Genomic DNA, 27,642 nt, shown 5'->3' with positions numbered 1-27,642 from the left:
GAAACTAACTCGGCTCAGAGATGAGCTCTTTCCCCTTCTGGCTATATGGGATGCAGATGTGATAGCTGCAGCTCCAGCAGCCACCTTAGAGCATGAGGTAACTTTGAGGATGAAATCCACATATTAGGACGATGAAGTAGAAAGACAGAAACCTGGGTCCCTGATGACTACAGAGCTGCCACACTAGACCTGTGTGAAACCTCTCATGTGAAAGAGGAATAAACTCTCTATTCACTAAGCCACTGTTATTTTGCGTTTTGTTACTTGCAAATACACCTAATCTTAACAGATATCAAGGCACAAGGAAGATGAGAGAAGAGACACATATCCTGTTCTTTTCCCTATAATTTCTCCAGTCAGGAAGCCACCTTTATTGGGGACATGTCCACCTTATCTTCATCCTTACATCCCAGCTTGGGACAGTGAGCTCAGGGGTTGGCCCCTGATGCTCCACCAAACACCCAGACAATCAGACCATGCGGTCACCTGGACAAGCACCCAGGAGGGGTCCTGAAGAACCTCCTCCCCAGGCTCCATCACACGGCTGGCTGTGGCAGGGCCTCCCCAGGATGACCGCTGCCATCTTAGGGATTTTAGTTTTCTCTCAGCCCTGCTCCCTGAGCCCTCTCACCTCCAGGGTCCTGATCAGTGAGAGGATCTTGACCTTTCAATTTTACGCTGCCATCTTTCCTTCCTCTGCCCTCCCTATCACCCTTTCAACGCTTTTACTTTTTCCATGGCATGCATATACAAAATACATTACTTACTAGTTTATTTACTGTCTGTCTCTACCTCTGTCTCTGCTACAATGTCAGCTCATGAGGAAAAGGATTTCTGTGTGGTTTTTTGCACTGTTGTACCCCTAACGTTTAGAGCAGGGACCGGCACCTATGAGTAGGTATTCATATATATTTTGGTTTGGGGGATCAGGAGACCTTGGATTCAGCCCTAGCTAGGTAACCCTGGACACATTTCCCCACTCACTCCTTCTAAATTAAACAACTCTTCTCAAAAAATTAAAAACAGAACTACCACATGACCCAGCAATTCCCATAAATACTTATGGGCATTTATCCAAAGGAAAGAAAAACACTTACTTTAAAGGAAATCTGTACCCCATGTTCATAGCAGCGTGATTTACAATAGCCAAGATATGGAAACAACTTAAATGCCCATTAATGGATGAATGAATAAAGAAGATGTGACATATATAGAGATATAGATATAGATACAGGTATATAGATACAGATATAATAGAATATTATTCACCCATAAAAAGAAGGAAATTCTGCCATTTGCAACAACATGGATGGACCTTGAGGGTATCACACCAAGTGAAATAAACCAAGACAGACAAAGACAAATACCATATGATCTCACTTATAAATGGAATCTAGAAACAAAAAAACAAAAACCACAAACTCATAGAAACAGAGAACAGACTGGTGGCTGCCAGAGGCAGGAATTGGGGGCAAAATGGGTGAAAGTGGTCAAAAAGTACAAACTTCCAAGTACAAAATAAGTGAGTCCTGGGGATGTGAGGTACAGCATGGTGACTCTAGCTAATAACACTGTGCTGCATATGTGAAAGCTGCTAAGAGGGTAGATCTTAAAAGTTCTCATCACACACACACAAAACGTGTAACAATGCGTGGTGATGGATGTTAACCAGACTTATCGTGGTGACCATTTCCCAATAGATACAAATATTGAATCACTCTGTTGTCCTAAGGAAACTAACACAAGGTTATACGTCAATTATATCTCAATAAGAAATCCACAACAACCCTTGGTTGTCGTCTGCTCTGTATCAGGCAGTGTGCCCAGGGCTAGGGGTGCAGCGATGAAGAATTCTTATGTCACTGAGCTAGCTTCTAATGGCTGAGGGGGAGAAGAAAATGCATCCCAAATCAAGGGGACCAGAGCTATCCTAGCGGCTGGGACTGGTGCCCGGGAAATGCAAGTGCTTACTGGCCCAGCCTGGGAGGCCCGCCCCACGATCCCCGGGCCTCCCGAGCGAGGCTGCCTGGCCGCACCCTGGAGGAAGGGCCAGGTCTTCCTTGTTCACACAGTAACAGCTAACCCTTACTGAGCGCTCAGTACCTCCTAGGGACGGTTCTCAGCCCACTTGGTTCGTGAGCTCAGCTCATCGTCACCACAACCCTGGGAGGCAGGTGCTGTATCAGCCCCATTTACAGGCAGGGAAACTGAGGCCCAGGGAAATTACATCAGCCAAAGTCACAGAGTTGGTGCTGGACCTGGATTGAAACTCGGGCGTTGGTGTCAAACAAAGGCAGCATGCTCTGAGTAGGAACACTCTAAATGCCTTCTGCACGAAGACGCACGGGGGACCCAGACGCTGACGGTTACCTGGCATCAGGTGAGGGGCACATCCAGACCTGACCCAGGCCCCGAGGCCCCAGAATCTGCACCACGTGCCAGGGCCATTGTCCCCACGCCAGGGTTCTGTGGAGACCCTGCAGGGTGAGTCTCTACTGGACCAGGAGCCCCTCTGTCCCGATCCGTGTGGGAATCATTTCATCCACAAGGATGTCGGCGCTCACCGTCTGCCACCAGGGAGGCCCTGCCCCTGCTCCATACTCCTAATTTCAGCTTGACAATCACCTCTGTAGCTGTCCCAAAAGCTATTCTGAACAATCAGTGTTTTAACACACATTCACCAGAGCAGATGGATAATTTGCACCAGGGAACGGGGGGAGGGCAGGGCCTGGGGCTCACCTTGAGGGGCAGGTAGGCGGCAATGGTGATGCGGGCGCTCAGGTGGATGTGGCCGTGCTTGTAGCTCACGAGGAGCGCGGTGTAGCCCTGGGCCTCTGCCCTCACCGTGACACCGCTGCAGTGGTCAGGCCCCGGCCGCAGCCTCCCTGCAAGAAGAGAACCACAAGGTCACTGAGACCTTGCCTCTGCCGGGAAAGACAGGACAGGCTGACCGCCCTCTTCCATTCTGGGCTTGAAACGAATCTTTTTAACTTACCATTTTAAAGTATAATTCCCATACCAAAGAGCACATGACACATTGTAAGCACACAGCTCACAATTTTTCCTCCACAAGCTGAACACGCTCTGTTTCCAGGACCAGGATCAAGAAGCAGTACGACCTGCACACTACCCCTGGGATCTCCTGTGGACCCTTCTGGTCAGGAGCCCCGCCCCCGAGGAAAACCACTGTTCACTGACTTCTAAGAGCACAGCTGAATTCTGCTGGCTCTGGACTCCAGACGAAGGGGACCTCCTTGGTACCTGCCCCCTTCAGCTCAACACTGGCGGTGGGATTCCACCTTACGTTTCGCACGCTGTAGATCTTCCACTCACATTTGTGCGTTCTGCTGCCGTGTGAACAGACGGCGGTTTCTCCACGCTACAGGGACCACGCGGGGCTGCGACGAGTCACGCTGCTGTGCGCGTGTGTGCGTGTTTCTTTGGGGACGTATTCACCTCTTCGGAGGGGTGCACCCCGAGGAGTTGGAGTGCAGATAGTGGGAGTGTGTGCTCAGCTTCCCTCATTATCGCCAATTACCTTTCCAAAATGGCTGATGGACTTACACTGCCTCTAGTGGCTGTGAAACATCCCTGCCAATCCTTGGTAAATATTTTCCATCTTTCATTAATTAAAAAAAATTCTGGTACAATACACATTAACATCAACTTTTACCACGGTAATAACGTTTCCAGTTCAGTGGTGTTAGGCACATTCACACTGTTGTGAACCACCACTCATCTCCAGACCACTTCTCATCTCGCAAAACTGAAACTCTGAACCCATTAAATATAACTTCCCAACTCTCACCCCCTCCAGCCCCTGGCAACCACCATTCTACTCTCTGTCTATATGAATTAATGCTGCTATAAACATGAACATACAAGTATTTCATCAAGATTCTGCTTGCAATTATTTTGGGTATACACCCAGAGATGGGATTGCTGGATCATACAGCAGTTCCATGTTTACTGTCTTTTTCTTTATTTTTTTGGCCGCATCGGTCTTAGTTTTGGCACATGGGATCTTTCATTTCGGCATGCAGGCTTCTCTCTAGTTGTGGCGTGCGGGCTTCTCTCTCTAGTTGTGGCACGTGGGTTTTCTCTCTCTAGCTGTGGCACCGGGCTCCAGGGCACATGGGCTCTGTAGTTTGTGGCATGCGGGCTCTCTCACTGAGGCCCGCGAGCTCAGTAGTCATGGCCTGCGGGCTTAGTTGCCCCAGGGCATGTGGGATCTTAGTTCCCCGACCAGGGATCGAACTCGCGTCGCCTGCGTTGGAAGGTGGATTCTTTACCACTGGACCACCAGGGAAGTCCCCCACGTTTAATTTTTTCAAGAGCCTCCATACTGTTTTCCACAGTGGCTGCACCATTTTACATTCCCACCAACAGAGCACAAGGGTTTTAATATCTACACATCCTCAGCAACACTTGTTTTTCTTCTGTCTTTTTGCTAGGAGCCATCCTAAAGGGGTTTAGGTGGTATCTCACTGTGGTCTTAATTTGAATTTATAACATGATTAGAGATGATCTTTTCATATACTGGTTGGCCATTTGTATATCATCTTTAGAGCAATGTCTATTCAAACCCTTCATCCATTTTTTTCATTAGGTTATTTATTATTGTCAACTTGTAGGAGTTCTTTATATATTCTATAAATTTATTTATTTATTTATGGCGGCATTGGGTCTTCGTTGCTGCGCACAGGCTTTCTCTAGTTGCGGCGAGTGGGGGCTATTCTTCGTTGTGCTGTGCGGGCTTCTCCTTGCAGTGGCTTCTCTTGTTGCGAAGCACCGGCTCTAGACGCCTGGGCTTCAGTAGTTGTGGCGCACGGGCTCAGTAGTTGTGGCTCGTGGGCTCTAGAGGGCAGACTCAGTAGTTGTGATGCATGGGCTTAGCTGCTCCGCGGCATGTGGGATCTTCCTGGACCAGGGATCGAACCCATGTTCCCGGCATTGGCAGGCGGATTGTTAACCACTGAGCCACCAGGGAAGTCCCATGTATTCTAGGTATGAACCCCATATCAGACATATGATTTGCAAATATTTTCTCCATTCCATAGGTTGCCTTTTAAGACTTTTTTAGAGCAGTTTTAGGTTCACAGAAAAATTAAGAGAAAGGCACAGAGATGTCCTACGTACTCCCTACCGTCATATATACACAGCCTCCCCCATTATCAACATCCTCTCCCAAAGTGGTACACTTGTTACAACTGATGCTCCTACACTGACACACCACAATCACCGGGAGTCCACAGTTCACATTAGGGCTCCCTCTTGGTGTTGTGCACACTATGGGTTTTCACAAATGTGTAACGACATGCATCCGTCATTATAGTATCACACAGAGTATTTTCTGGGCTCTCTATTCTATTCCATCGGACTGTAAGTCTGTGCAAATGCCACTCTGTTTTGATTACTGTAACTTGTAATAAGTCCTGAAAATGGGAAGAATGAGATCTCCAAGTCTGTTCTTTTCTCAGCATTGTTTTTGCTATTCCGGATCCTTTGAGATTCCACATGAATGCTATTTTTCTAAATTCATTTTACACCTAAGAGTTCTTTTGGTGAAATCTTGAGGGTTTTCACATATAAGATCATGTTATTTGCAAACAGATAAGTTTACATCTTCCTTTCCAATTTTGGGTCTTTCATTTCCTTTTCTTGCTTAATAGCTCTGGCTAGACTTCCAGTATTATATTGAAGTGGTGCTAGCAGGCAACCTTGTCTTGTTCCTGATCTTAGGGTAAATAAAAGCTTTCAGCCATCCACCATGGAGCATGATGTTAGCTGTGGGTTTTTCTTATATGGCTTTTATTATGTTCATGTAATTTCCTTCTATTCCCAGTTTGTAGGCTGATTTTACCATAAAAATGTTTTGAGACTTGTCAGCTGATTCTTCTGCATCAATTGAGATAATCATGCGGTTTTCCTCCTACATTCTGTTAACGTGATGTATCACATCAGTTTTAGACTACTGAAACAATGCATTCCAGGCATAAATCCCACCTGTTCATGGTGTTTAATCCTTTTAATATGCTGCTGAATGCAGTTTGCTAGTATTTTGTTGAGGATTTGTCCATCCACGTGCATAAGGGATACTGGTCTGTACTTCTCTTGTAGTATCTTTGTCTGGCTTTGGTATCAGGATCATGCTAGCTTCACAGAATGAGTTAGGAAGTGTTCCCTCTAATTTTTTAGAAGAAGGATAAGTGTTAGTTCTTTAATTCACCTGTGAAGCCATCAGGTCCAAGGACTTTCTTTGTCAGGAAGCTTTTGATTACTGATCCAGTCACCTTGCTAGTAATGAGTCTATCCAGATTTTCTATTTCTTTGTGACTCGGTCTAGGCAGGTTTTGTATTTCTAGGAATTTGTCGTATTATCCAGGTTATCCAATTCGTTAGGGTACAATTGTTCATAATCCCTTTTATTTCTCCACAGTCACTGATAATGTCTCCACGTTCACTTCTATTTTAATAGTTTGTCTCCTCTTTTTTTCTTAGTCAGTCTAGCTAACAGTCTGCCAACTTTGCTAATCTTTCCAAAGCACCAACTTCGGGTTTTGTTGATTTTCTCTATTGCTTTCCTATTCTCTGTTTTATCTCTGCTCTAATCTTTATTGTCAGCTTCCTTCTGCTAGCTTTGGGTTTAATTCATTCTTCTTTTTCTAGTTTTCTAAGCTGCACAAAGTGAGGTTATTGATTTGAGATCTTGTTTTGCAGTGTAAGCACTTATAGCTATAAATTACCCTCTTAGCACTGTTTTGCTGTGTCCCTAAGTTTGGTACGTCCTGTTTCGTTTTCCTTCATCTCTAAGTAATTTCTAATTCCCCTTGTGATTTCTTTGACAAAATTGTTCTTTATGAGTATGTTATGTAATTTCCACAAATTTGTGAATTTCCCACTTTTCTTCTGTTACTGATTTCTAACGTCCTCCCATTGTGGTTGGAGAAGATACCTTGTATGATATTTACCTTTTAAAATCTACTAAGACATAAGTTGTACTCTAACACGTGGTCTGTCCTGGAGAAGGCCCCACGTGCACTTGTGTGTTGTGTTGGTGGGTAGGGTCGCATGTGTCTTAGATCTGATTGCTACACTGTGTTGTTCAAGTCCTCTACTTCCTCGCTCATCTTCCGTCTGGTTGTTCTATCCAATCCTGAGAGTGGGGTATTGAAAGCTCCAACTATTATTTAGAACCGACTATTTCTCCCTCAGTTATGCCCATTTTTGCTTCATATATCTTGATGATCTGTCATTAGGGGTGAAAATGTTTACAGTTTTATTTTCCAGCTGTACTGAATATACAGTGTTTTCTTTGTCTCTTGTAACAATTTCTGATTTAAAGTCTATTTGTCTGATGTTAGTATAACCACCATGCTCTCTTATGGTTACTGTTTGCATGGCATGGACTGTCTTTTTCAATCCTTTCATGTTCAAATTTTCTGTCTTTTTTTAAATTTATTTTTTATTTTTGGCTGCATTGGGTGTTCGTTGCTGTGTGCGGGCTTTCTCTAGCTGTGGCGAGCGGGGCTACTCTTCGTTGTGGTGCATGGGCTTCTCATTGCGGTGGCTTCCCTTGTTGAGGAGCACAGGCTCTAGGCGCACAGGCTTCAGTAGTTGTGGCTCGCGAGCTGTAGAGCACAGGCTCACTAGTTGTGGCATACAGGCTTAGTTGCTCTGTGGCATATGCGATCTTCCCGGACCAGGGCTGGAACCTGTGTCCCCTGCATTAGCAGGCGGATTCTTAACCACTGCGCCACCAGGGAAGTCCCAACTTTTTTGTGTCTTTGGAACTAAAATGAGTCTCTTATAGATGGCATGGCGGGATCATACATTTTTATCCATTCTACTAATCTGCCTTTTGTTTGGAGAATTTAATCCATTTACAGTTAAAATAATTACTAAAGACATTTCTTTTACTCTGCTGTTTGTTTTCTACATGCCTTCTGGCTCTTTTGTCCCTCATTTCCTGCTTGGCCATCTTCTTTTGCTCTTAGCTGATTTTTTGTAGTGAATCATTTTACTGCCCTTCTCATTTCCTATTGTGTATATTCTATGGCTATTTTCTTTCTGGTCACTGCAGGATTACATTTAACATCCTAAAGTTATAATGGTCTAATGCCAATTTACACCAGCTTAACTTCAATAACATATAAAAACTCTGCTCCTGTACAGCTCTGACCCCACCTCCTTTCAGTTACTGATGTCACAGAATTATACCTTTATGCATCGTGTGTCCAAAAACAGACTGTGTTTTTTAAAAATACATTAGTCTCTTAAATCAAAAAACAAAAAGTGGAGCTACCAGCTGAAGTTACAATAGCACCAGCTTTTCTAATCATCTGTGTATTTACTTAATTTCTTCACAGGGCTTTGTCCTTCATTTAAACCTGAAGGATGCCCCTCGTTGCAGCCAGGTCTGGTGGTAAAGGTCGCTCAGCTTTGGTTGATCTGGGAAGGTCTAAATCTCTCCCTCAGTTTTGAAGGACAGTTTTGCCAGATATAGGATTCTTGGTTGACAGCTTTTTTCCTTCAACATTTTGAATACATCAAGCCCACGCCATCCGGCCTCCAAGGTTTCTGATGAGAAATCTCCTGATCTTACTGGAGAAAATCAGATGAAAACTAACTTTCTCGGGCTTCCCTGGTGGCACGGTGGTTGAGAGTCCGCCTGCCGATGCAGGAGACACGGTTTCGTGCCCCAGTCCGGGAAGATCCCACATGCCGCAGAGCGGCTGGGCCCGTGAGCCACGGCCGCTGAGCCTGCGCGTCCGGAGCCTGTGCTTTGCAACGGGAGAGGCCACAACAGTGAGAGGCCTGCATACCACAAAAAAACAAAACAAAACAAAAAAAAACCTAACTTCCTCTCAGCTCTACAGATGCTAACAATGTACCTTCACACCCAGGCCAGGTCTCTACTCGTCTTCCATGCAGTTTCTTCATATGCATAACTTCCTGGAGCCGACAGTTCTTAGAATTGATAGTAAATGAATTCCTTTTTTTTTTTTTTTTTTTTGTGAAGAAGCGCTCTTTAATTGCGCAGGGACGGCCCACAGGTGTAGTAGGAAGGACCACACAGAGAACACCTGGATTCCAGGTCTAGCTTTGCTCAAGCCAAGCAGTTCTTGCTGAGTTACTTGTTAAGGAATCATCGCAGAGAGCTAGGCAAACAGAAGGCATTTGTGTTTTCCTCTTTTAATCCCTAGATCAATTGTTTCCAGACTCCAGTATGTTCCAGACCAGCAAAATTGTTCACTTTGTCTTATTGGACTGCTCGGTGAGCCGCTGGAACAGATAATAATCATTTGTAATTAGAACATCAATTCTTTGTAGGTAAGTAGGTGTCTTTGGGTTGTTTTAAAAGCCCTTTAATAGTAGTTTCCTTTAACTCCCAAAGAGACTAAATATTCCTCCTGTTATTTTCTTGCCTCTATCCTTGTGCCAGTAAGGCTTTTTCAAAAAAATACAGAGCACAGAGGAAAATTTGGGGCCAATGAATTCCCATTTAAATTCTATTCTCATTGGTTCCTCTGTGTGGGTTAGTTGGATTGTGAGCTCCACAAGGGGAAGTCTGGAATCGCCCCTCAACATCCCAGGTTTTCAAATACTATGTACTCGACATAATAACAAAAATTTAATAAAGATACTTACATTACCATGTCTTATGTAACAGAATATTTTCCTGTAGTGTCGTGATGTCAGTTGAGTTGTAGTATTATTCTGAGACCAGAGTTTAAGGAAACAGAATTTAATATTTCAAGTGTCTATGTTATGAGGTCTTTAGAAGCCAAAAATTATTACAGATTTTCAAGCTACAAATGAAAAGGCCACTGGATTATCCTACAGTTTTCATTTCGAATAAAGTAAATATCAATCTTGAATAACCCACATAAACAGAAAGCTCTTTGGGTCCTTTTTTTGTTTGTTTTTGTTTTGTTTTTTTGGTTGTTTGTTTGTTTGTTAAAGAATAAAGGGGTCTTGAGACCGATTAGTGAGAAAACCACTGTGGTTTATCCCCAGCTGTGACTGGTCCGTTTCTTGCTCTGACCTCATAGGTGCCACTGTGATGTATTCACAGAAAACCTATAGAAGTCCCTGCTGGGCCCAGGTTTTGGGTCTTTATAGCCCAGGAAGCTGCCTTTGGTGACCTGATGGCATTGGACCCACAGTTGGCTTGTTTTTTGCTTTTTACCGCTTTTTTGTTTATTTGTTCTTTTTTCTCTACTCTTTTATTTTTCTTTAGTTTCTTTGTTCTTTTTCTCATTTTATCTGAATTTTTTTTTTGTATTTTTAGTACAGTTAGAATTGTTGGTATAGTTAGTGTAGGTAGTATTATTATTAGCACAGTAAGTATAGTTAGCGTTGTTAGTTAATATTGTCACTTAGTGTAGTTAGCAGGTCACCATGGTGCAGGGCCTCACTGAGGCCTCCCTGCTGACAAGGAGGCTCGTGTGGACTGTTCCAGGCTCCTCAGGACCACTGGCCGAGGTAGCTTCGCCAAGGTGACATTGGCCCAGATGGCCATCAGGGTCGTTAAGGAAACTCAGCAGAGCTCCTCCAGCCTCCAGGCACTTTTCCATGAAGTGCACAGCATGAAGGTTTGAAATCACCCAACATCATAAAGTTATCTGAGGTGACTGACCGGAGGAGACCTGTTGGACCATTTACAGGCCGCAGGACACACGGAGGCCCGGGGCACATGGGCAGCTGGTCTCTGCCCTGCAGCACGGCCACCAGGAGGGGATCGAGCCTGGGACCTGAGCCAGGATATCTCCTCTCTGAGGATGAGATGGACACGACAGCTGCAGACTTGGGCCCCAGCGTGAGTTCACGGGCAGAGGAGCCTTGCGTCCCCACGCAGCTGTACGGGGACAAAGTGGGCGGCCTGAGGAGTGCCAGGAGTCAGGGCAGAGGCTAGAGAGCCCGCCGGTCCCCCAGCCAGCCTAGAGGCGAGGACCACCACCTCCAGCCCAGCCCTGCGGCGGGGCCCGGGGCCTCCCCTCCTCTCACAGCACCAGCTGCCACACTGGAGCCTCAGAGAAAGCCGCACGCCCCCAGGGCGGGACCCTCCTGGGCACCCTGACGCTGGGACCCCCGCCTCGCCCTCTGGCAGCCAGAACCGGCAGCGGGTGGCTGGGAGATTCTCAAACTTTATCAGAAAGCATCTACGTTTCAGGCTGCCGGGCAAGAAGCGTCACAGCAACGTGAGCCCAGTGTGACCCCTTTTGGACGGTGGAGGAAGGACGGACCGCATTTAAATGCAGAGCAAGAGGACGCGGAGCCAGGAGCCTGGCGACGCTCCCGGGGCCATGTGGGGCCACGTGGGGCCATGAGGGATGCATCGTGCTGCTCTGAGCACGTGTGGTGTTTCTCTGGGGGGCGTATTTCCGCATTTCTGTCAGGTGTGTCCCAAGGAGTGCAGGATCTCACCTCCGGTCCTCAGCACCTATGTTCAGCTTTCGTCACTTCTGCCAACTATCCTTCCCCAAATGGCTGGGTCGAGTCACACTGCTACTCACAGCTGCGCTGCATCCCTGCCAATACTTGGTATTTTCTACCCGTTTAAAAAATGCCATTCTGGTGGAATTTTAGTTTTCTTTCCAAACATTTAGAAAGAAATCATGCTGTGAAGCTCCGCAGACCTGTCCCCTAGATTCTGCAGCTACCATTTGTTCGTTTCTCTGCTGCATATCTATCCACCACCTCCCCATCCATCAGTCCATTCCACTTTCTTATGCCTCGAAAAGTGAGCCGTGGGGCTTCCCTGGCAGTCCAGTGGTTGAGACTTCGCCTTCCAATTCAGGGGGTGCGGGTTCGATCCTTGGTCGGGGAGCTAAGATCCCACATGCCTCACGGGCAAAAAAACAAAACATAAAACAGAAGCAATATTGTAACAAATTGAATAAAGACTTTAAAAAATGGTCCACATCAAAAATATCTTAAAGAAAAAACAAAAAAATGAGCCGCAGGCATCAGTACACTTCATCCCAAACGCTTTCGCACACACATAATTACCTGCAGGTCAGTATTTCTTTAGGGTTCTTTTTCTCTTAAGGTCAAATTTACACAGGTGAAACGCACAGAGCTGGAGGAGAGCACGCCAGGAATTCTGACAAATGCAGAGCTGGGACCTAGGACTGTGGAACCCAAACCCTGTCCACTATCCTTTATTCCGGGGACCTCCTGGCTGCAGCCTGTGGACGCCCCTCCAGGACGCGCGTGAGGGCCGGTGCAAGCAGCAGGCTCCTCTCCTGCCATTGGTGGGCCTCTCTTTCCCACACTGATGTTTGCTTCCACCCTAAACAGTGGCCTCACTGGGGACACAGTCCATAAAGCCCAGTTTCTCCTGGACAGTCAGAGAGGATGCAGCAGCACCTCCAGGGAAGGATGTGAATGCGATGATGTCCAGGGACGTTCTGTGACGTCCAAGCAGCTTCACGCTCAAACGGCTCTGTGAGTGCCGACGACCACGGTGGCGGCGTGGAAAGCCGCTCGGTCCCACAGGCGAGCCTACAAACACCTCTGCTGTCAAGCCTCCTGAACTCTGCCAGCATCACGTGCTCACTCCTCTGCTCCAAAACCAGCGGTGGCCCCCACTTCTGGCCCCTGAGGTCCACGCCCCCCCAAGCCCCCCGTGATTCCGGATTCGACAGGTTCCGCCACGCCAGGCCACTGTGCACACACACCCCACGGGTGTGCCTGCGAACGCTGCTCCCCGCCCACTCTAACCCTGCCCAGAGCGTACTCCCCATCAGTCCTTGGTTTTCGTCATCTGCAATCGGAGGGCACTCCCTGGGTTGACTCCCCTGGGAGGCCCTGCTTCCCGGGGGACTAAGGATCCAGGGTCAGTGTCAGACACACCCAGCTCCATATCCCTTGTGGCCCGGGAACCTCACGGGACCTTGGGCAGCGCGACGCAGCCTCAGTCTCTTCGTCTGACACGTGACCCAACCACAGCCCCTCCTCCCACGGTGGCTGTGACGCCTGGTGAGGTCACGCACGCCAAGTGCACACACCACGCCCGGAAGGGTTGACACCCTATAAGACGGTGGCTGAGCATAGCTGCCACCATCACCACCGATATCACTGCCCAGCCCTGCAGGGGGTGCTTGGCTTCGATGGCCCTGGAGGGATGGACCGTGCAGTCACTAAGGTGTCATAATTCTGTAACCCGTCAGAACCACTATTGACAGTGTATCCTGAGCACCTGTCACATTCCAGGCACCGCGACGGGCATGGTGACATGCGCCTCTACTTCGGATGACACCCGTTTTAGAGATGTGGAAACTGAGGCTCAGGAAGCCGAGTGACATGCAACCACATGGCAGTAAGATCCAGACCAGACCACTGCTGATGGTGGACAAGGGGACAAATGCCATTTCTCAGGCTATGACCTTGCTGCTGGTTCAGCCCCTGAATTAGGAATCTGGGGCAGCCCACGCTGAGAACCCAGGCCGTCGGCCCCGACCCCACCGTCCGGCAGCTGCTCACAGCGCTGCTTTACCTGGGAGCGGCTGGAACACGCCCTGGTTCTCCATCTCCACCGCCAAGTCGAAGTGGGAGCAGTCGCTCAGCGTGACCACCTCGTCAGCCCCACCGGGCATGAGGCCGTGGATCCTCAGGGGCAGCTCCAGGCTCTGGCCCATGCTGGCCTCCACGGGGCACGGGGCGAACTCCATGCCGCTGGGCTCAATCACGTACACCTGGAGGACAGGGGCGTGCATGGTTGGCAGGCTCCTCGGAGGAGGAAGAGCCGCTGCTCAGCTTTCCTGAGACGCTGTGTATGAGCACTGAGGACCCATCGGTGAGAAGCCTGAGCTTGGGGAACACGATGGTGTGTACTGGGGGCAGGGAGACCTTCAGGACAGAGCCGTCAGGGAAGGCCTCCCTGGAAGGGTGCTGTAGAAGCTCAGACCTGGGAGCCATGACAAGGTCTGGGAAGACGAGACGGTCCGTGCAAAGGTCCTGAGGCACACACGGCTCAGCACATTGGATGAACATGAGGAAGGTGAGTGTGCAGGGTGAGAGGGGCATCACCAACAACAACACTAATACTTACACCACACAAACTTTTCACACGCCAGGCTCTGTTCCAAGAACAGAATGAACTCATCCCATCCTCTCAGCTTCCTTGTTAAGAAGGTTCTATTATCAACCTGTCTGCCTGATGAGGAACCTGGCCCGGGAGGTTAAGAGCCTGGCCGGCTGGAGCACGGTGGTGTCTGGACCAGGCGGCGGCCCTGGAAGCCAGGTTCTGACCACTACACATGCTCAGGAACTGTCCTCAGGCTCTGGGCTGAGCAGCCAGGTGAGAGGGGCACGTTTACTGCGATAAAGAAGCTGGGGGGCAAGGGAGGGGGCAACCTGGTCACAGATTATCCAAATACTTGACAATTGTGCTGCAGTTAAGGGGTCTCAGTTACAACCCTCCTTACACGAGTTACATGGACCTTTAGGTAGGTGCGTGTGGATCGAAATGAAAAGAGGAGAAAAACCTGTACATCAATGTCCCGAACAGTGTAGGAGAAGGTTGGGGATGATGCGCTGCACAAGGAGCTTTCATGTCAGCCCTAAATGAGGTAATAAAACAGGCTGAGATCAGGGTCAGTCGGTCAGGAAAGAGCTGGGGTCCGGAGGCCACCAGGTGGGGCTGGCAGAGGCTCGACTGCAGGTGGCCACTCCCACCTTCAGCCTTTGCTGAGTTGGTCCCACGTCACTTGGGACGAAACCAGGTGTAGGGGCCCCGTGCAGGGACTCCCGACTTGGACCTGAACAGGAGTCAGAGGAAAGGAATGGGGCCAGTCTCTTGGGGTCTGGGAGCTTTCCCTTCACTGTGAATTTACAACCCAACGCCCAGTGGCCCTTCCAACTTGGAGATTCATAGCTTCAGGTTGGGGGTATCTTCTAGAATGACTCCTTTGAATACCTCGTGTCTCTGTGTCCTCTGGTCTCCCTTCCAGAAACCCGGCTGGTTCCATCCCTGCCTGGTGTGGGATGGGACGACCATGTCCCTGAATTGGCCATGAGCTCAGGGGCAGGGCTGGACCTGACACCCGATGCCCTCACCATCACCACCAAAGCCAAGTGCAAGACCGAGGGCGAAAGGGTGTTTCTGAATTAAGCCTGAGGCTGGTTAAGACGGTGGCTGCAGACCACCACCCGAGCCTCCCCGCAGCCGACCTGGCCCAAGGTCTTACCTTCATCTCACCGAAATGTAGCGGGTTCTGCACATCATGTGCCTGGATCACACTGAGTCCAGTGTCACTGCCTGTGGTCATCACGCCCTTGACGGTGACCGTGGCAACCACAGAGCTCGAGGAAGACCAGCTGAAGTTCCCACTCCCACCGTGGGCCTGGGGAGGGAAACCATCATCAGGTCAGCCCACCTGCCCGTCCCTTGGTCCCTCTCTCTCTCACACGCAGTCGGCATCGCGCCACCACCTGGTGACATGTGGCATCAGCCAACGTCTGGCTGGCGCTGCCTCTGCCCCTCGCTCTCCCCACCCTGTCTCTTTCTGGTCCTCATATTCTGGGGACCTTGTGGCTTACACGCGCGTATGCAAATGCCCATGACGGTGGCCCCAGGACCCAGGGGCACCTCCCGAGCTCAGGCTGGAATGGGAAGACCCGCGCCCCAGAGCCGCGTGCGGGACTCGGCTTCCCAGCCCACTCCTGACATAGACCCCTGCCCGCTTCGAGTCATCTGCCATGAAGTCAAGGACAGTCCAGAGGCTTCCAGACCAGGGGCCACCATCCCAGGACCCTAGAGGGGCCAAGAAGGTGACACACCTGAGTGAAGAGGCAGTGGGTCCCAGTACCGACACAGGACACCTGTCCTCACTGCCGTGAGACAGCAAAAACTGATGGGACGGGGCAGGCCACATGGGCTCTAGCCCCGACGGGCATCGGTCCCTGCCACTAACGCCAGGTGCGCACGTGAACAACAAAGACCAAGAACACCTTAGATGTGACAGAGTTGAAGACGCTTTCCCCTCGAATTCCAAATTTTTCTCTAAAGATCTTTACACTGTTTCCAGAAAACAAAAATGTTTTACAAAAAGAAACATGTGTGGAAGTTAAATCCACGTTCAGGACGTTCTTTATCATGCTTTCTTTACTATTTTTCAAGGTTTTTTCCTAATTACCAAAATACACTGCTGTGATAGAAACCTCAGACAAAACAGAAAGCATAAAGACTCTGATTTTGAATTCTCTCCCGACCACTAGAAGGTAATTATAGTAGAAACAGAATGGACGTAAAACCCCAACCCCATGGAGACACCCAAAGGAATGCACCCAGATGGGGTCTCACGGTTACCTTTATCGTGTACTGATAGGCGCCCGTCTTTGGTTGCCAGGGAAACGTCAAGATGCTTGGATAGAGTGTGATGGGGACATGGATTTCCACCTCCTGCTGGTTCCACACAGGCACCCGCAACGTGTGGACACCTCCATCCTGCAGGGGGGGAGGGTGCCGTATGCCACCATGACAACCAGGTCAGCACTCAAGCAGGGCCCCGCCCCTCCCTGGGGACTGGTCCCCAGGTAGATTTTTCAGTTGTGGGGGAGTGGGAAGGAAGATGCCAGGTACCCTGCGGCCTTCTCCATCTCCATGGAGACGGCGTTTGGTGGCTCTCAACAGCCATTCCAATAAATGCTGCTTGACTGCATCCTCACAGCACCCCTGACGGGATGGACGTGGTTATCCCCAGTTTACGGATGGGGAAATCTAGTCATGGGGCGTGACAGCAACTCGCCCAAATCCTCCAGAACGGAAGCGGTAGGAGTCTCCCTTTGGTAGGAATCTCTGCCTGGTTCACAGGCCGTTTCTGCCGCTGCCAGGTCCGGGAGAGGTTTGTGTGGGGTAGGAAGATAAGAACACCCACGCCAAGCTTCCAATCAGTAAAATCTGCTCCCACCGAAACCGACTGGCCTTTTAAATACAGGGGGAAATTTTAAAACTTTGAAGAATCCAAGCACCCAAAACAGCCAAAGAGATGCTCGTGGGTCCTGGTCAGTGCATGGCTGGACACACGGGCCCAACACTGCTCCCGGCGAGGGATTCCACCCCCAGGCCCAGAGGTGCAGGCTCACTTTTACAGGGGCCAGCAAAGGGCAGAGGGAGAGGGGCTCTGGCCCAGCACAGGGACAGGGGACAGGCAAAGGCCAAACCCCCCACCCCCAGACACCACTGTGAGCCCAGAGCAGGAGGGACCCCCGTGGTGCCGACGACAGCAGTGCACACTTGGGGTCCCGACTCCCCCGGGCTCATGTCCAGCCTGGTTTGACATTTCCATCTGCGTAGGTCCCGGGGGGGCTGGGGGGGCCGAGGGAGGCGCCAACTTGCCTGGTCCACCACGGAGGTGAGGGCGGCCTCGATGGCCGTCTGGCCTCTCTTTGTCGCCCTGACGTGATGGTACGACCCGTTCTGGGAAGAAGCCAGAACCTCAAAGAACTCTGCAGGGAGCGTGGTTTCGATGTGGATGTTCTGGAAGGTGAGGCGGGAAGGTGAGATGAGCTTCCAAGGACAACTCAGGGACGTTGGGACGCAGGAAAGAAGCCGTGTGGCCCCAAAACAGCAGCCAGGCCCTGGATCTGAGCTCTGAGTGCTCTGGCCTCTGACCTCTGACCCCTCCCAGGCTGCCCTCCCCTCGTGGCCCGAGGACCTGGCGCTCCGAGCCCGAAGGCTACTGTTGGCTCTCAGACCCTGCGGTCCCAACAAGGAAACCACCAAATACAGAAAAGGACATCAAAAGCCCTCAGAGCTAATTTCACCCAAAATGGTGATCGACCGAGTCTTTGTCTAGTAACACAAGGAAGGCAGTGGCTTCGGCAGAGAGGCTGAAGGGGAACCTCGCCCCCTCCTCGAAACCTCAGACCCCACAAGGAAGGTCCGGAGATTCTCATGATCCTGGGAATTTCTCACAAAGGACCAAACACGGCCGAGACTGCTTTCCACCTGCCCATTTGTGATGCTCTTTCCAGAGCCAGGAAGCTACTGAGCTTGGCCTCAGTCAAGGGGCCTTCCGGACAGGTTGCGGGTATTCCTGGCCCTGAGGCTCTGCAGTGCTGTGAGGTCCCCGGGCTAATGAGGAGGGGCAGGAGGGCAGTGGGCAGACGCCACCTCCGCGGCACTGCCTTTGTGACCCTGCTGCCAGGGGCCTCCTCTCCCAGCTCCAGCCCTGTAGGAAGCGGGGCCCCTGGTGCAGACGCACAGGCTGACAGGCTCTTGAGACGCCCGAGGGGTCCCACAACACTGTCTTCCATGGACCCAGCCGCACCGCTAGGAAGCACCGCAACTCAGCCTGCCTGCTCAGGGCCCCCTGTGTTTGGGGGCTGCTCGTTGGGCAGCTGCTCCAGGAGACGCACCCCACCCCCCAACTCCATCAGGCCCGAAGGGGGACTCACATCCGACAGGTAGACCTTGTTGCCGGACTTGTCAAGCACTTCGACGGTGATTTCGTACAGGCGGCCGGTCTCGAGCACCCACCTGCCACCAGGGTGGACTGTGAACCCTACAAAACAGGCACGCACAGAGCCTCAGCGCTGAAGCCACAGGGGCCTGTGGCTGAGGGAGAGGATGGCACTAGGCCTGGTCAGCACCGAGGCCCCAAGGCCGCTCCTCTGCACTCCTCCGGGGAGGAACCAGCTGTGCGTGACGGTGAGATCTAATGCCTATATCAGGCCTGAGCCCTCAGAACCTGAGCTGACCTCAGATGCACCAGGACCAAACATTCCCCACCGGCTGCCCCAGGGCCCATTCACACTTGACCCTATCCACGGTGGCTCTGACCCACAGTGAGACTACACTCTGAATCCACAGTAGGTCTACACTCTGAGTCCACTGTGAGTCTGAGCTCTGAATCTATAGTAGATCTATGCTCTGAATCCACAGTGAGTCTGCACTCTGAACCCACAGTAGGTCTACGCTCTGAGTGCACAGTAGGTCTACACCCTGAATCCACCGTGAGTCCATACCCTGAATCCACCGTAGGTCTACACTCTGCGCGCTCTCCCTGTGAGCCGGCCCTGCCCTCCCAGGCCTCCAGCTCTGTTCCCACACACGATGCCGCCAGCTGCTGGCTGACCCCTGCAACGCCACGTGCTGCCCACCTCCACACCATCGCCTGAGCTGTGCCTCTGCCAGGATAGTGAACCCGCACAAGAGCAGCTTCTGAGAAAACGCCTGCCTCAAGCACCATCTCCCAGAAGCCCTTCCGCTGCACTCACGTTTACTAACTCTTTACCACTGTCCTGTCACCATCTGTTTGCAGTGGTCTCTCCCTGCAAAACCAAGCACAAGGCCCCCACTTCCCTCCTCCAGACTCCAGTGCCCCGCATGTGCCAGACAGACGGAAGGTACCAAGGGTTCTGAGCAGACGGCGCTCCCAAGACACACAGGGCCACCCTGCCCAAGGTCACTACGTGTCAGCGTGGGTCTCACCCAACAGCAGCCTCACTCAGCAGCCAACAAGAGGACCAGGGGGCTGCTGGGTATCAGCCAACAGCTCTCTCACCCGAACCACCAACAGGAGAGGCGGCTCAGGCCCAGGTAACACGTGTGTCCAGACATCTTTCCAGGGGTTGTCTCTACGGCAGCTCCTGGGCCCTGGCTGTGCCCGTCCAGGTCCTCCAGGGCTGTGGACTCCTCCCTTCCTGTCTCGGCCTCAAGCCTCGCCCTCTCTTCCACCAAGGCATCTTCCAAACGTCCATAGCCATGGTGAGGTCTGGGCAGAGCCCTGGTATAAAACCAGAAGACACAGCCCTCCCCCACTCTACCCTATCCTGTTTCTCTCCCTGCAGAGCTGGCCACCAGCCGACCTTGGTCTACCCTCTGCTTCTTCTGTGCACAGACAGGGGAAGGGCTGGGGGGGGGCAGCCCCAGAAAGGGCAGGGTGGCACTGATGTCCCCAGCCTCCCCGCTGGCAGAGCTGGCCAGAGTGAAGCATTTCCTGGGGGGCTGTTACTTTTATGTGACTTTTTAACTCCTGTGATCACAAACGAGCCAGGATGCCCACTCACCCAGGTACCCGGGTTCCACCACGTAGATGGTGCTATTGGGTAACCGGGAAGCGCCCTGCATGCGGATACCTGGATTCTGAATTAAGGAACAAATAAACCAGCTGGCAGGCGTCGGTTTGGCTCCCACAGCTTCGTTATCATCAACATCACGTGAGGAGAAGAGGGGATGGGAAGGTCCCGGCCTGAGGCCACACACAGCACAGGCCGTTTCCAGACTCAGTGGCCACAGGGCACTTCCTCCACTCCAAAAGGGGGACCTCTGCAAGGACCCTGGCGACCACCCGGGGCATGCAAACAAGTTGGGGACACATGACAACCCACACGGAAACAGCCTCGGCCAGGCCCCTCAGATGAGACCAGAGAAGGTTCCAGAGGCGGGGTTGGGGCTCCTCTCCGGCCACCACCCCTCACCTCAAAACCTCTAAAGCAAGTCTCCCCAGAGGTGAGCGATTCCGCTCAGCTGGGGTGAGATTTTGGTCCTTTCTGATTTTCAGACCTTGAGGGAAAACGGGGCTATTTTTAGCCTCGCCAAGCTTTCAGGGAGAAAAGTGACTTGACTTCCAAACAGCACATCTCCTGTGCAAGACACGCAGATGCGTGCGCGCTGCCCGGGAAAAGGATACTCCTGTGGCCGAGGACCAGGTTGCTCTGTCCCAGCTGCACTGCGGTGACCAACGATGTGTCCTGGGCCAAGACCGCCACGGGCCGGCCCGGGTCTCCCTCGGGGCCCCAGACGTTGTTCTGAAGCTGTAGCTCGTACTGATCGGAGGGCATTGAGAGTTCTGGTCACCCAGAAACAAAGCAGAACAGAGAGGGGAGAGAGAGCAAAAACAGGAAATGTTAAAAGTCAGTGTCGCCTCCTTCCCCCACCCCAATCCCTGGACCCTGCTGTCAGTACAGCTGCTTGATTTTTTCGCTTCATTTTTTTTCAGTGCTTTAAATTTTAATAGTATTCTCCATGGCTGTGGACAAAGCTGACACTCTCCATGAATTTTCAGAGGCAATCACTTTTTTGTGGATGCCACGAGCACCTTTCTTTTTTAAAATTAAGCACAGCCTGTGACTCAAACTGCCAGCTGCTGGCCGGATACCGACATCAGACCCTTTCCTGTTCATCACGGAAGCAAGTGAAGTCGGCTTCTGCATCGAGGGGCCCAGGGTGGGGCTCACTGGACCTAGGCGTCCTTTGGGGGTTTCCAAATAACCCACTCGCTGTGCCTGCGTATGTGGCCCCGTTCCAGCCCTCTTGCATGAGACAGGGACAGGATGCAGGACCACAGACAGCTTCCCTGCTCACCACTGGGGTGCCAGGCAGGGACTGCCATGGGAGGCGCCCAGGACAAGGATCCTGGAGGAGTTTCAGCTAGAACATCCTTCCAAACTCCCAGGAATTCTGAAAGGGGGGCAACTTGCCCACCTCTTGTCCCAGGGTATCTGTTGTGTGTTCCAATAAGTCCCCAAGAATGTGCCCTGGAACAGAGGGTTCTCAAAGTGTGTTCCCTGGGCCACCAGCATCACCTGGGAAACTGCAAATAACTGGCCCCATGCTGAACCAAACTCGGGGGATGGGGGAGGAGGGGTGTCGGGGGGGGCAGCCAGCACTCTGCATTTCCACAGGCACTTGCTGGAACTGAGAAGCCCTTCCAGTCCACACAACCCACTTCCTGGTCTCTAATGGGGAAGCCCAGCCATGCTGGGTTGAGACTTGTAGACGATGTACCCAGGGATCAAAACACAGCAGCAGTGCATCAAGGACACACGTCATAATAAAATAATAAGGTAACGGCACTGCTCAGAGAGCAGCATTACTCGGTGCTGCTTCAGGAAGCACTAGCGTCCTCCCTTGTGTAACATTCTGCAAATGAAAAAGGCCCTTTCAGGAAATAAACAGACCGACTCTGGACGCACCTTGCACCACGTGATGTAACCCTATGTACAAAGCCCGAAGGCGATAAAGAGAAGGGCCTGTCTGGCGGACCCCTTCAACACCTCTTTTTTGTTTTTTGCGGTACGCGGGCCTCTCACCATTGTGGCCTCTCCCGTTGCGGAGCACAGGCTCCAGATGCGCAGGCTCAGCGGCCATGGCTCACGGGCCCAGCCGCTCCACGGCATGTGGGATCTTCCTGGACCGGGGCACGAGCCCGTGTCCCCTGCATCGGCAGGCGGACTCTCAACCACTGCGCCACCAGGGAAGCCCTTCAACACCTCTTGTATTGCAGGACCTCACTACTTCTCAGAGGCACTGAACAAGGAAGGCTTTGTGGATGTGAAAGGTCCCCGTCTGTCCACAGGCAGAGGAAGGCTGCTCCTGGGGCCCCAATCCAGCCCTGCTATCACCCGCTGAGGGTAACGGGTCATCCTGTAGGTTGCCCTTCCATGGCCAGGAGGCCCAAGTTCTCCTAGGAGACCCGGTCTCTGACCCCTCCTGACCCTGGCTGACCCCCCAGATGTGCTTCTGATTGTCAGAACCCCCACTCCCACCCCATGCAGGGTCCAGGGAGGACCATGGAGCTCCGGGGGCGGAGGCTCCGAGCCCAGAATGACAAGGAGCCCACTGCCCTGCCTCCGAGCCCAGCCCATCAGGCAGCCCAGCATGCACTCGCCCTGGGAGGCCACGGCTCAGGGTGCGATGGGTCCTTTACCAGCTGAGGCTTGGACGCAGGAACCCCTGTCCCACACCCGTCCCTTTTCCAACCTCAGCACAATTTATCCCAGTAATTTCCAGCATTCCCGTCACCCGAGTTCTTTTCAGACATCGACTCCCTCAGCCAGCTCGTCCTCCCCACGTCTTGTTCGGTCTAATAGGCTGGTTACTGGGCCGGGCACATCTACAGCGCCAGCACCAGGCAGCGAGCAGCAAGGGCAGAAGGCTGTGCCCCCTCTGCGCTGGGAACGCTGCCCATGGCCTCACAGACACCCCTCCTCCAGGCCCCTCTCTTCCCTTGCCTGCCCCACTGGCGGGGGTGTCTGCAGGTCACCACTGGAGCTCCAGGCGGGAGGAACCCGGGCAGCCCCCTGACCACTGCAGCCCCCCAGCAGTGCCCGCAGTACAGAGTAGGGGCTCCGTAAACGGGCCCGAGAGAAAGGAAGCCCCTACTTAACAGAAGGCAGGCAGACGTCGGGAAATAAAAATATGGAAGGCAAGAAGGAACATTACATGTTTAAGGAAGAAAGACTGAAAGAAAATGTGAAGAACTAATTTGGGGTAACTGCCCTCTCACCTGTAACTCTCTGAACCTTCTGCGGGATGCCGTGCAAGACAGGGGCTTGCCAAAATTCATGTTCCCTGTAATGATGTCATGCCCTGACTTTCCTGTCTAGCAGCCAGTTAAAAATGACAGTGATGGGAACTGTATCTCAATTAAAAAACAAAACAAAACAACACAACCCATCAAAACAAATGGACAGTGAGCTTCCACCCGATGTCGTGTTCCCGGTGGACCTTTGCAGGCTCCTCCCCCATCTGCTCCCCTAGAGCATCTGTCTGGAATCCACTCCAGCCCTGTGGCACCCGTTACCATGAGTCACGTAGGTGTGTTTATTTCTGGAGGCGTTTTCCATCTCATTACCACACAGATGCAAGAGAGGCAGCTTAACTACTTCCTGTCCAGGGGTATCTTTCATGTGCCCCATTCTTTGACTTCTACCGTAGGTCAGTGAGCAAACCCCAAAGTTCTCTGGGTGTCTTGGCATGTGCTGTCCATCTGGGCCATGCACCAAAGGGTAAGCTCAGAATCCCTCTTTATTAAATCCCCTCTAACCTCCCTGGTGGGGGCACAGCTCCCCGCCCTCATCTGCCCTCACAAAGGGGCCACCGGCCCTGCCCTGGGAGAACAGAAAGCCCTTCCTGTGCTCCTCTGGGGCCCAGCACCACACGACCCTGCAGGACTGATTAAGGCCAAGGACCCGACAGCTTTGTGACTATCAGGCATTCTGTGCCTTGGTTTCTTCGTCCGTAAAACAGGGTATTAATGCAACCCACCTCACAGAGTCGCTGAGTCATAGTGTGAAAAGCACAACACCTAGGAAACTCTCATGACGGTCAGATGTTCCAGACTGTCTCCATCAGGCCACAATGTGTTCAAGACAGTGCTCTGGTGGAGATGGTATTTCTGAGAAGCCCCTGTGGGTGCCCTCTGGTCTTTCAACTTGTCTCCACTGCGTTCCCCCTGAGGATGCAGGGGCAGGGTCCTGAGAGCTCCACCGCTGAGCCATCTCCCCTTTAAGGGTCTCAGAAAGCCACACCCAGGTTCGTCCCTTTGCTTTTAGACTCTGCAGCCCTAAAGTCTCCGGTGCACGCCAGGCTCTGGCCAGGACCCCCAGCCCAGCTACGTACACAGCCCGCCTGCATGGTGACAGGGGCTAAAGAGCGGGACGCTGCACGCCCAGCACACGGAGACACTTGGAACCCTCAGTCTACTGCCCTTCAGCAGGGCACCCCGTGTGGGAGAGAACCAGGCCTCGGGGCAGGAGGGGCCTGTCCTCGGTTCTGAGGCCTCCCCAGGGCTGCAGCGCCCTGCCACACAGTAATCACTGACCAGACCCGCTGCCCTCAGACTTTCAGACCCAACTATGGAGGAAACCCAGGCTGCTCGGATGCTAAAGCATGGACACGCTTCCTAACTGATGCCCTGTAGCACAGAGCAGCCAGCAACCGGGGAAGCACCTGCCCAGACACGCGTCCAAGCGCTCGGGCCTAGAATGGGACACCCTTATACCCGAGACACTAGATGACCTGTGCTCTGACCAAGAACTGTGTGTAAACTAAACGAAAGGATGATAACGACAGTAATTCTTAGGAGGCTTGGTGCTGCGTTAAGAACGCTCACCACTGAAGATGCATCACATGTACACGGCACTTTAGAATTTCCAGAAAAAATCCACGTCCATTAATTCATTCTGCCCTCAGCACAGGCAGAAAGGCTTTGAGGGCTCCAAGAGAGAAACTGAGGCCCAAAAGGGAGGAGTGTCTTGCCAAGGCTGCCCAGCAGTCAGTGGCAGACCCACTGGCAAAACCCAGTCCAACGTGAAGCTCATGGCTTCGGACATTCTTAAAACAAAGGGATATAAACCCAAAAAGATGGAAAGCAGGGTCTCGAAGAGATATTTGTACACCTGTGTTCATAGTAGCACTATTTACAACAGCCAAGAGGCGGAAGCAAACCGAGCGTCCATCAATGGCTGAGTGTCTAAAACCTGGTCTCTACAGACAATGGGATGTTATTTGGCCATGAAAAGGAAGGAGATTCTGACACCTGCTACAACATGGAGGAACCTTGAGGACATTCAGCTCAGTGAAATAAGCCAGACACAGAAGGACAAATACTACATGATTCCACTTATACGAGGTCCCAAGAACAGTCAGATTCATAGAACAGAAAGTACAAGGGTGGTTGTCAGGGTCTGGGGAAGGGGGATGGGGAGTCAGTGTTTGATGGGCACAGGGTTTCAGTCTGGGAACATGAGAAAATTCTGGCGATGGATGGTGGTGATGGTTGCACAAAATGTGAATGTAATCAACGTCACTAAAATTAACACTTAAAAATGGTAAATTTTAGGCTAGGCCTATTTCACCGCGATAAAAAAGGGGGGGCGTCGCCATGAGTACCGAGCTGAGCTGGTGACCCACCTGTAATCTTCCCTTGCCTGATCTTCTGCACCTTGTAGCGGATGGATGTCCCCACCATGAGGTAGACGTCGTAAGCTGGGTTCAGAAGGATGTTCTCCAAAATCAGGAGCCTGACCTCCGCGGGGCGGACGTTCTTAGCACGAGGAAGAGAGGAAAGGTGAGGTGAGCCCGGAGTAGGGGTCAGTGTGAGCAAGAGAAAGCGTGTTTAGAACTTTCCAGTCTGCTCATGTGGGCACAGGGAGGGTAGGGTGAGAACACAAGGCAGCACCTCTGGACACCCCAGAAGCCCAGGGGAGCCCTGTGGTACAGCAGGCAGCCATTTAGAGGTCATTGCCAAAGTACACCAAGTCAGGAGTGATGGCTACGGATACAGAGGCCACTAGGGGCCCAGGGGCTCCACCCACAAAAGCCCCAAAGGCCCGTGCTGGGGGTCGTACTCCTGCGGCCCACAGGAGCCTGACGATTGGAGAGACTATTCTTGGCGGGACACCACCCCTAGGGCACTGCACAGATAGCAGACCGACACATGCCGGGCTTTCTGAGAAAGAGGCTTATCTGCCTGCGCAGAGGGGCCCACAGAAGGCTCTCAGGAAGCGGGGGCGGGGAGGGCACCGTCACAGCCCCTCTCCTCACTTGAGCGCGCCTGTTTCTTACAGAAGGAGTATATACCCGCCTCTGGTGCCCTGACTCTGGAAGCTGCTGCCAGAGAACGTGTCTCCATGCCCGTCTCTGGTGCCCAGCCGTGGGCTCTTGGGTCCCGCAGGACCGGAACCAACGGAGAAAGAGTTCTTAATCAGCTACCAGCCCCAGGGCACAGCAGAGAAACCCGATCTTTCTGGAAAGAGGCCCATTAGCTAATCATCACAGCTGCACCTGAGGGGCGGCTTCTAATTAAACACACATCTAAGGGCTGACAGTAAACCCTTCCTGAGGCCTTGGGGGTTGGAGGGACATACCTTCACGCCCTCCCTCTGCCCCACTCCAGAGCACCGGCATCTCTAGGAGGGGGGCTCTTATACATGTCTAGGACCCCAGCTCTTACACCTGGTGCCCTGGGTTTTGCGGCTGCCGCCCAGGGGATGCCCCTGGATCACCTGGCCCTGGGGGCCCCTGGGCCCCACAGGACCATCCATCAGAGACAGTGCTTGGGCTACGAACCCCAACACCGCACGCACAGCTGACTGACACCCCCCAGCCATTAGGTGGAAGAGGCCTACCTGCTGGAAAGAGGCGTTGGCCTGGAGGGCAGGCTTCAGGGCTGTCACGTGTAGGGTCTACAGAGGGGCTCTCGGGGAACGTAGGCTGGGGACATTATCTTTGTACCCCCATTGCCTCACTACAGCCCGTGGCATCTCCCAGACGGGAGCCTGCACCCTTGTCTGGAGCCCCGATTCTTGTGACTGCCGCCCAGGAGACACCTCCAGATCCCCTGGCTCTGGGGGCCAGGGAGGCTCTGCTCACAACCCCAGAGGACTGTACCTATGTGCGTCCTTTAAAAGCTGTTGTCTGGGGACTTCCCTGGTGGTCCAGTGGTAAAGAATCCGCCTTCCAATGCAGGGGACGCGGGTTCGATCCCTGGTCAGGGAACTAACATCCCATGTGCCGCAGGGCAACGAAGCCCGTGAGCCTCAACTAGAGAGCCTGTGTGCCCAAAGTACAGAGTCCACGTGCTCTGGAACCCACGCGCCACAACTAGAGAAGAGAAAACCCGCACGCCACAACGAGAGACAAGCCTGTGCGCTGCAACTAAGACCCGACAGCGGCCCCAAAATAGATAAATAAATAATAAGTTAAAATCTAAAAAAAATAATTAATTAGAAAAAAAAAAGCTGTTGTCTGAGGGCCTGGCTTCTAACCAGTCTGGGTCTGGATCTAGGTGCTGACTGAGATCCTCCCCTTCGGGACAGAGAAAGACAAATAACATATGGTCTCACATGTGGAATCTAAAACACAACAAAACACCCAAGCTCACAGACACAGAGAACAGAGTA

At 52.1% G+C, this 27,642-nt stretch overlaps 1 protein-coding gene across 1 annotated transcript in view; it reads right to left on the bottom strand.

Annotated features, from left to right (window-relative positions):
• The window catches only part of NUP210 (nucleoporin 210), a 99,018-nt gene that overhangs the window by 48,142 nt on the left and 23,234 nt on the right, over positions 1 to 27,642 (bottom strand). Inside the window, exons 6-14 of the mRNA XM_060023129.1 lie at positions 25,652 to 25,784; positions 20,646 to 20,804; positions 20,023 to 20,091; positions 18,409 to 18,515; positions 17,348 to 17,488; positions 16,319 to 16,456; positions 15,198 to 15,353; positions 13,505 to 13,703; positions 2,740 to 2,885 (exon numbers count right to left, since the gene is read on the bottom strand). Of these exons, the coding sequence (XP_059879112.1) occupies positions 2,740 to 2,885; positions 13,505 to 13,703; positions 15,198 to 15,353; positions 16,319 to 16,456; positions 17,348 to 17,488; positions 18,409 to 18,515; positions 20,023 to 20,091; positions 20,646 to 20,804; positions 25,652 to 25,784 (1,248 nt within the window). The remainder of the gene's footprint in view (positions 1 to 2,739; positions 2,886 to 13,504; positions 13,704 to 15,197; positions 15,354 to 16,318; positions 16,457 to 17,347; positions 17,489 to 18,408; positions 18,516 to 20,022; positions 20,092 to 20,645; positions 20,805 to 25,651; positions 25,785 to 27,642) is intronic.

The sequence above is a fragment of the Delphinus delphis genome, chromosome 10 (genome assembly GCF_949987515.2).
Source record: "Delphinus delphis chromosome 10, mDelDel1.2, whole genome shotgun sequence".
Taxonomy (NCBI): Eukaryota; Metazoa; Chordata; class Mammalia; order Artiodactyla; family Delphinidae; genus Delphinus; species Delphinus delphis.
Note: the sequence above shows the minus strand (reverse complement) of the source record. Positions and strands in the feature narration are given on the sequence as shown.